The sequence below is a fragment of the Mixophyes fleayi genome, chromosome 5 (genome assembly GCF_038048845.1).
Source record: "Mixophyes fleayi isolate aMixFle1 chromosome 5, aMixFle1.hap1, whole genome shotgun sequence".
In the NCBI taxonomy this organism is placed as follows: Eukaryota; Metazoa; Chordata; class Amphibia; order Anura; family Limnodynastidae; genus Mixophyes; species Mixophyes fleayi.
In genome coordinates this window covers 175,788,904-175,798,555 of record NC_134406.1, presented here as the reverse complement: position 1 = coordinate 175,798,555, position 9,652 = coordinate 175,788,904, and the positions used below count along the sequence as shown (strand labels likewise).

Sequence of the window (9,652 nt, the reverse complement as noted above, 5' to 3'; positions counted from 1 at the left end):
GCCAACAGTAAATCAAGAGGTATGGACTTGATCAGTGGATCCCAAACTTTTTCAGTTCAAGGCATTCTTGTTTCCCAAATTTTTTCAAGGCACCCCTAAGTCAAAATAATTACTAAGTAGCCCCCTGCCTTGCTTCCCACCGGCCCTGGCCAAAGCACTCTTGTGAGATCGCCGTGGCACCCCAAGGAGCCTAGGCGCAGTTTGGGAACCACTGAACTTGATAATTAACAGCCACTGGTTGCCTTAAAGGTCAAATTCAGAATGCTATTTGGCAACATTCATTTCACACAAGACTAGATATTATTAGAAGCAATTCTTAAATAAGACTTATCTTAGGAACCAGCCCCTGCTGAATCAAAGAACAATCTTCCTGACATTCACTCTTGAAAAAGTGCCGAATGCATTTAATTACCAAACAGACGTGTTTGAATTCATTGCGATCTAATTCCTAAAAGAAAAAAAAAAAAAAAAAAGACCACTTTTCAAACATGTGACAGAACGGCTGTGCTAGGCATAGCTGTACTACTAGAAACCCACCTTATTGATTACTCTGTCCAGCTGGTTTAAGAACCCCTTGCTGTGTCGCTGCGTAGAACTTACTCCCTGGTCATCAAGGAATTCACTAATTTTCTGAAATCCTTTGCCTTTAACAGCATCAGTTATAAGAGATTCCAACTGAATAAAAACAATTATATAAAGATTGCCAGTAATTACCTTTTTTAAATCCACTGATCACATTTTTGAATGTTATGTTGTTAGCTAAAATGCTTGTAAAACAAGTTTGATTCCATAATGTCCCTTTAGATATCCAGACAGCCATGTTGCTGTCCCTACCTATTGACTGAGTCTGTAAATTCAGCAGTAAAACAGATTTCATTGAATCAAATACCTCCTCATGTTACTTATACCCTGAATGCCAGTGGGCACAGCATTGAATAAAAGAGCTGCCATGTTCCCAGAAGTGACTGCTCAGTCCAGGCACCCACTGGAGTTACTTTTGGCATTTGATAAGCTTTTGTTACTAATGTTTGGAGGTCATGGTAGGGAAAGGAAAGCAGTACAAGTTAAAACGCCATTGGTTACAGTGACATTAGAAACAAAGATTTCTATCAGACCCAATATATGCATTTAACCAGAGCAGTGTAGGCAATTTTGACACGTATGAGGGGTCTATGAATAATGAAACACACAATACCTATGTGGCCACCTACGTGTCATGCTGTCCAGAAAATGACATAATGGAATTTCTAGAACTAGTCTGCAAAAGCAATCCTACACAATGATGGTGGTCAGAGCATCATCGCTATAAAACAGGAGAGTGCAAAACATTTTTTATTGCCCCCCCCCCCTACAACTTGGCACACAATGGCAATGGTACTTATTTTGCAAAGGTTAACATTGGAACACCATCTCAACATTTATGAAACACAAGCAGCACTTGCAACAGAACAAAAAATGGTGAAACATGACGGAGGTAAAGGGAATTGTGATATTTGGTTGGGAGACAAGTGTGTATTTGTGTGTTAGGGAATTTAGACTGCAAGCTCCAATGGGGTAGGGACAGATGCGAGTGAGTGTTCTGTACAGCACTGCGGAAATAGTAGCATTATATAAAAATAGTTGCCGATGATATAGAGAGAAATATATATATATATATATATATATATATATAGCAGTGTACAACACCAATGCTTAGGTGATTGCAAATTATCCTTCTTGTGAGAACAGTTTTGTAGTATAAAAAAAGTTTGCAATACCTCTTATGACTTAACTTATAAACAAGAAATGTTTCTTTTAAACATTCTTGTGCAATGAATAACAACACTCTCATAGGTAGTGAGAAGCTGCAGTGACTAAAACAAAACAATCATTAGTAAACATACATAGTACTCGCCAATATCCATTTTTTCACACGGATGCAAATTTTCTTCTTCCTGTAGCAAAACAAGCACAATAAATTAACGGTACAGACAAAAACAGCAACAGAAAATCTTCACGAAACAAAACATTGTAAGTTACTTAACTACAGAAAATTATCCCTACATACCCATTTTTATTTTTCAAATGAGTTTTACATGCAGTTTTAAAAGTTTGTTAAAATTATTGTGGCAGTTGTTAACTCTGCAAGCGCAACTTGCAGCAATGCTCCTGATATTTCTGCAAGACACTGTACCCTTAACTAGATTATCCAAAGCTGTGTGGGGCCAAGAAAAGAAGTCATAATGGAGGCTTCCCATGTAAAGTCTATTACTCTGCCCCCCCCCCCCCCCCCGTAATTTTAGTTATATTGAGCTTCCCACTCACTCAAGATTACTGAATCCTCAAGATTACTGAATGGTAAAAGATCAGAATTAATCTGTATTACAAGATCTGCAGTAATGATCAGATCTGAAAATGGGCCTTTATTCAAATTTTTTAAAACATCAAGACCTAATTTCAGACAGATAACTGGAGATCTTGTAACAAGGCTGAAGTTAGCTGCTTATTCGACCAGCTTCTTATTCGTTTGTAATTCATGCTCCAGCTTCTTATTCACAAAAGCTTATTTTTAAAGGATTAAATCAATTTGGATCACTGATTTCACATCAAATTAACACTACAGGGGGTCCCTTATACAAAATGCATTAGTATATCGCCTCACCCAACAAGGTTATGGGCATGAAATCAGGTGGCAAAGTCACCATATTTTATCATTTTGAATAAGTAGCTGCAGATTTGCAAGGGTTAAATACCGTTGGGCCAGCAATTTGACAGTGGGAATCAACACAGGGTGGTCAGTTACACATAAAACTTCTGTCTTTTGCCTGGCCCAACGCTGTATTGGGCATGCAATCATGTGGCAAAGTGGGCACAGATAGCATTTTGAGCATTTTGAATAAGTAGCTGCAGTTTTTCAAGGGTTAAATGGCGTTGGGAAATTGTGTGTACTGCTGGTGCAGAGAACTAGGGCAAAGGTTGAGGTTAGGCAGGCTGAACCCTTTGTTCAAAAGGTGGTGGGTGCTGAGGTTGGAACAGGTGGTGTAGCTGGGGGTGAGAATTGTGGGGAGATCAATATTATGGGTGTAAAATTTCCGCTGTCTGTAATTCAAGTAGGTGGGGAGCCTACTAAGGTTTCTGAGGATACTGACACCATGTTTGAGGTAGTTCGTAGTTCAGGTGGAAATAATCAAGTGTATAGGGAGCAGGATAGGAGGGAGGTGGGTGGGATGGAACCAGGGGGGAGGGGGAGGAAATATATCCAGAAGGGGGGGACAATTCCTGGGATTGACAGTGTGGTTCGGTCAGAAGAGTCTTTGGCCAGAAGTGATGGTATACAGGATCAGGGGATAGGGTCAAAGGCCTTATAGGTGTTAGGTAATATAATGCTGAGAGGTAATGAAGGCAATGCCCATGCCTATAATCTTTAATGATGGCTCCCCAACCCATAGTTTGCCACCATTAATGTGGCATCTGTGCGTTCCGATCGAGCTCGGTATTTGGCCCTTGATTTTTTCAACATGCTTGAGGTTGATTTTGCAAGAGACTAGGGTTGGGCGCCTCGCGGATCTCCACAAATGCAAATGAGAGTGCAGGCGAGGTCCCTCCTATTGGTCTCTTGCGGCCGAGCCGTATGATGGAGTGGCAGTCCTTTTTACTGACATGGTAACCATTCAGCGGATTATAGAAATAAGCATGGGCAGATGTATGGTTATGGATGTTTCCATAAGGGGGCAGGTCCTGAGGTTCATAAATATTTAAGGTCCACAGACCCAAAGGGGCAGGAAATGCCTTTTCAGGGAAATTAAACCTTACCTTTTTACGGGCCAGCAGATTGTCTTCGGGGGTGATTTTAACAACATTGTTAGACCAGAGGATAGGGAAGGCTCGCGGACATCGCTGGGCTATGATGCAGGTTTATTAGTTAATATGGTAAGTCAGGCTGGGCTGGTAGATGTGCATATTCGGCACTCTCCAGACCTCACGGGGTTCACCTTTTTTAGAGGTAGAAGTAGGTCAAGAATAGATAGGTTTTTGTTAAAGGGAGCTCTGTCACATCAACTCCAAAGTTTATGGCGGTAGAGTTCTCATATCACGTTCTCACCCCTCAGAAAGGCAGAGGCCTGTGGCGTCTGAACTCCAGCCTTCTGGATGATGAGGAGGTTAGACAATCCTTTAGGGACTTCCTTGAAACCCAAGGAACACTTTTGGACACAGGTTGGGCTAGGCCAGAGTGGTGGGAGAAATTCAAAGGAAGAACTGGTAGTTCAGAAGAATTGGATAAAAAAAAAAAAAAACGTCTGCCATGCCTTGAGACAGAAACTCGATTTCCTGATTTCTGTGGGTGAAGATAGTGGGGAAATCTCCCGTGTAAAATCCCAGATAAAAAAAAAGAGTGCCAGTATGACCGTTATGCCTCTTTGGTCTTGGAAAGGGACTACGGTAAGTACCACTCTCCGGATCCTTACCTTAACTGTAAGAGTACGGTTGATGCAAAGGAGGTGAGGGAACTGCGCGATGACAGAGGGGGTTCTCCGGAAAGACCAAGGAGGTAACTTGTCAGTCATGCACTCCTTCTACTCTGGCTTTTTGTCTGGGAAGGTAATTATCAGAGAGAAGATGGAACGGTTTCTGATGGGGGTGTCTGGGCTTGGTGGCAATCAGGTTTCTCTTTAGCCCTTGGATTCTGAGATAACGGTGGACGAGGTCAGGAGGGCGATTGAGTTTATCAAATAAGAAATCCCAGGCCCGGATGGTTTAACTTCCGAGTTTTATAAAGCCTTTGTGGACCTCCTGGCCCCGCACCTAGTGGCGTTTTTTTAAAGAGAGCTTGGGTAGAGAGTTACTCCCTCCCTCCATGAGGCAGTCCGCCCTTCTTTTGCTATCCAAGGGGAAAGACCCAACCAGGATTAAGAATTGGCGCCCCATCGCTCTTGTCAATTCTGATAGAAAGTTTCTGGCAACGGTCATTTTTAACAGGATCATGGAAGTATCAGGCCTGTTGCTTTCCACTTCTCAGCACTGTACGGTGAAGGGTCGAAGCATCTTTAATGCTGTCCTTGGCGTTCGGGAGGCCGTGGAGCGGTGCAGGGCTGAGAAGTGGGGTAAGTACCTTCTGGTGCTGGATCAATCTAAGGCGTTTGCTTGTGTCAATCATGAATATCTGTGGGCACTTCTTGAGAGGTATGGTCTGCCAGTGAGGTTGGTTGATTGGCTGCGTACCATTTATAGGCAGGCCGAGAGCTTCCCTCTTGTAAATGGTTGGGTGGGTCCTACTTTTGCGGTGTCATCTGGAGTCAGACAAGGTTGTCCCTTGAGCCCTCTCCTCTATGTATTTGCGATTGATCCTTTTATCAGGAGGATTTAGAACGGTGCAGTGAAAGGAGTGCAGCTGGCTGTGGATGTTCCCATGAAGGTAGCGGCCTACGCTGATGATGTCACAGTCGTCTTGTCAGACATGGCCGAGGCGCGTGGCATTGAAAATCTAATCTGCGAATATTCTGAGGCTTCGGGCTCAGAGATAAGCCAAGAAAAAAGAGTCAAGTTCTCTGGTTAGGGGAGGTAGGACAGCAGTTTGTCCTTCCGGATGCGCTCCCTCAGGCCAGTCAAGAGGTTAAAATCTTAGGCATTCTATTTGGTTCGGGTGATTATGCCCAGCGAAATTGGGAATTGAAACTGGCAGATGCCGGCTCTAAGGTGGATAACTGGAAGAAGTGGAAGCTGCCCTACAGAAAACGGATTGATTTGATCAAGACTTACTTGATCCCAAATTTTTTTTGTACGTCAGTTACATATGTCTGTTGCCAGAATCATTAAGGGTCAAGGTCAGTTCCTTGTTCTTTCAGTTGTTATGGGGGAACAAGTTGAACTTCATCAATGTGACCTACAAACCGAAGGATGAAGGTGGCCTGGGAATGGTGGTAAACCCAGTGCTGTTCTTTAGTACTTCTTGAAGCTTCATCTCGGGAGTTTCTTTTTGAATTTTTTTTCGAGTTAAGCATGGATACCTCCCGGCCTATGTGGTTCAGGGTTTAAAGGTGACAAGGAAATGGCAGATTGAGGTGGATGAGGCAAAAACAGACAATGGACCACTTCTTGCTTCTTTTAATATAGAGGTTTACAAGGGAGTGTCCCACGCCTTATGCCTTCCCTGTCTTTCGAGGCTTAGTTACCCTGAGTGGGTGTATGGAGCGCTGAAAAGGTGTGGGGATTTTGATTTAAGCACTCGTTTTTTAGTTAGCGTAGTTGTTAGGTTTTACACATGGAGCGCACAGAGTTTAGTGTCCATTAGGGGCAAAATCCTTCCCTATAGTGAGGTGGTGGATAGTATTCTGCACGAGGTTTCGAAAATAAGGGACATGGAGAGGGGCCGGATGGATGCTGCGAGTTGGGGTACACTTTGGCGGGGGCTGAGACCTCCCTAAGCGGTAGCTAACACATGGCAGTCTCTCCATTCTTGGCTATCTATCCTGTTGTATCACTATTAGATTTTGGGGAAACCCTTTTTTCTAATAAGGTTTACATACATTTAAAGTTTGCTTTCATTACCTGACAGTAAAGGATGTGTGGGTGGTATTATAGATTGGTGGCGGGGTTGTGGTAATGCAGAGTATTGTGCTAAGGGTTGGCATGTTTCTCTGAAAAGTTTTTGATTTGATTTGCGTTTTTTTTGTCTATTTTTATATTTGTGAAGTGGTGTATTTGTTGTTTTGTGGTGGGATTGTAGTAGAATTGGGTGTGTGGAGGTTTGTTCATATTGGTCCTTTTTACCCTTTGGATAATGTATATAGTCTATTTTGTCTTGGACAAAATATTGGATTTATTTTTGTTGCAATTTTTAATAAAAAAAAACATCAACCCTTGAAAAATTGCAGCTACTTATTCAAAATGCTCAAAATGTTATCTGTGCCCACTTTGCCACCTGATTGCATGCCCAAAACAGCGTTAGGCCAGGCAAAAGACAGAGGTTTTATATGTAACTGACCACCCTGTGTTGATTTCCACTGTCAAATTGCTGGCCCAACGGCATTTAACCCTTGCAAATCTGCAGCTACTTATTCAAAATGTTATCTGTGCCCACTTTGCCACCTGATTGCATGCTCAAAACAGCGTTGGGCCAGGCTAAAAACAGATGTTTTATATGTAACTGACCACCCTGTGTTGATTTCCACTGTCAAATTGCTGGCCCAACAGCATTTAACCCTTACAAATCTGCAGCTACTTATTCAAAATTATAAAATATGGTGACTTTGCCCCTTGATTTCATGCCCATAACCTTGTTGGGTGAGGCGATATACTAATGCATTTTGTATAAGGGACCCCCTGTAGTGTTAATTTTATGTGAAATCAGTGATCCAAATTGATTTAATCCTTTAAAAATAAGCTTTTCTGAACAAGAAGCTGGAGCATGAATTACAAACGAAAAAGAAGCTGGCCGAATAAGAAGCTAACTTCAGCCTCCTGATCTTGTCACTGAATTGCTCACAGCATATTCCACATGTAAAAATAAAGTGCAAGGCAACAGGCATTTAATTGAATCACAGCATATGTGAGTGTGTAGCATTGCTAGACTATGGACAAGCAGTCATAAAGCAGATATTTTCAGGCATCCAAAAACAAACTTATTTGTTTAATAAGTTGTTATATTTTACAATTTTTGATTTCTATCAATTTTTTTATATTTAAATCATAAAACAATCTGGATACATGTGAGCACATCAGAATTGTGTTATGTACCAGGGAAACAAAAAAAAATAACCTCTATATATTACAATATAAACAAATATCTGGAAAGCACAAAAGGAGGGCAGAAAATTTAAAGCAATATTTTAGCACAAGCTGATGTTGAACATGTACAAGCCAAAATAAAGTAATCTTAAAATAGACAACCAGGCTTTATAATCTCATTATAAACGCATCGGCTTGATTAAATGTATTATTTCATGCCCTCTTTGATTAAAAAAAAAAAAAAAATGAAAGTCACTTAGCAATTGACAGACAGCAATAACTACAGCAACACATGCAGAATGTAAGTTGCTAAACACAACACACTCCAAAACCAAAATTATAACTTTCCATATGCAAACTGTCTATATAGGCTCTTAAAATATTGTAAAAACACCTCTTTCATTATTACAACTTAATAAAGAATTCATTATAAAATCTACCATATTAAACAGCATGCCAATCTCAGGACATAGCCCCTATCTTCACTGTTGCTGATGTGCCACGAAGAGAATGGAGAACGGCAGCCACATATGTAGACAATACACTTAGATAACATAACTACATTCCAAACCATACGCACCGATAATCGCCCACTAGTTCTCATCTTGCCGGAGCCAAGAAAGAGCTCAGCACAAGTGCAATCAATTACTGATCATTGCAGGCTGCTGGCTGGAGCAGCTCCGGGGCGGGGCCGGCGCCTGTTCAGCTATGTGTCCAAATATGTTACCATGCTGAATAACAAGTTTCCAAATTTATTTATTTTTTTTTAACTCTACTTGAGTCATAATTCATCATTATATTTAGTGGTATATGTTTTAGGTGTAGGTAGATAAACTGTTTTGCGCTAAAGTGGGCTGAAATGTGCTTAGCACACCTACTGGCATTTAATTTAGTTTGGTTCACAGGGCTGACCTTACCAGTATGCAAACTTTAGGTAGGTTCCTGTGGGCCTAATAAAAGGATAAAGTTCAACTGTGGGTCCCGATATTGTTTTGATGTAGCCTCAATATTGGATTTCTCATGATTATACAGCAACTCTTAATATCTTTTTATTAAAAAGAGTGGCCCCTAAATATATACCTTAGTTTGAAAGTTTTATACAGTCACATATTCTATATTCATTGCTTGTTAGTATCCTGCTGATTTTATTACTAAGCTTTTGGTGTTTGCTGTAATTTCAATATATACCTGTATGTTAAGATATGGACTTTGTTTTAATGAGTGGGAGGAAACCAGAGCACCTGGAGCAAACACAGGGAGAACATACAAACTCCTCACAGATAAGACCATGGTCGGGAGTTGAACTCATATGGAAGGGGCACATGCACCTGGGCAATGTACAGTAAAAGCGTTTCTCTACACATGTCAGATTCAAGCTCCGGAACATTCATAAGTAAGCTGTTTTTCAGATGGAAAATATGCGCCTGCTTTGGGCCTAGTCTGAACCATAGTGATGACCATAAACAGTATTGATAACCTCATTATCTAATGGGAGATTAAAGTATTTACTGGCATACAAGTAGGAGATCACTATGGTGTCATTTAATTAAAAGGATGTTATTTAGCAGTGTTTGCTGAACCTTATAGGAATGTTTTATACAAAAGAGGTAATTGTCTTTTTATTTTATTTTACAAACCCTGCATACTTGTGCCAATGTTTTTTTGTTGTTTCTATTCATACATTTTTAAAAATTAGAACACAGTCTGAACATTAGCAATGTTTGTCTGTTTTTTTTAAACGCTCATATTGTATAGTTACTACATGCTTGCATTCATGTGCATTGTAATTTGTGCTGTGAAAGATTTTTAACATTTTGCCTGTGTCGTCTACTATGTATGCATAAATAGTAACGAATTTGTTTTGTTGTTACTCTTCATAGGATCCACAATACTATTCTGGCTAAAATAAATGTTCATTATACTTTACATGGAGCGTGTAAAGTAAACT

General features: G+C 40.6%; 1 protein-coding gene across 1 annotated transcript; it reads right to left on the bottom strand.

Moving 5' to 3' along the window:
• Positions 1-316: 316 nt before the first annotated feature.
• LOC142159501 (synaptonemal complex protein 2-like) lies at positions 317-8,201 on the bottom strand. Its single transcript, XM_075214399.1, has 4 exons — positions 8,145-8,201; positions 1,884-1,934; positions 538-675; positions 317-448 (listed from the first exon to the last, which is right to left on the bottom strand). Exons 1-4 carry the CDS (start codon positions 8,157-8,159, stop codon positions 317-319), a joined length of 336 nt encoding a protein of 111 aa, XP_075070500.1. The 5' UTR covers positions 8,160-8,201.
• Between the last annotated feature and the right edge of the window lie 1,451 nt (positions 8,202-9,652).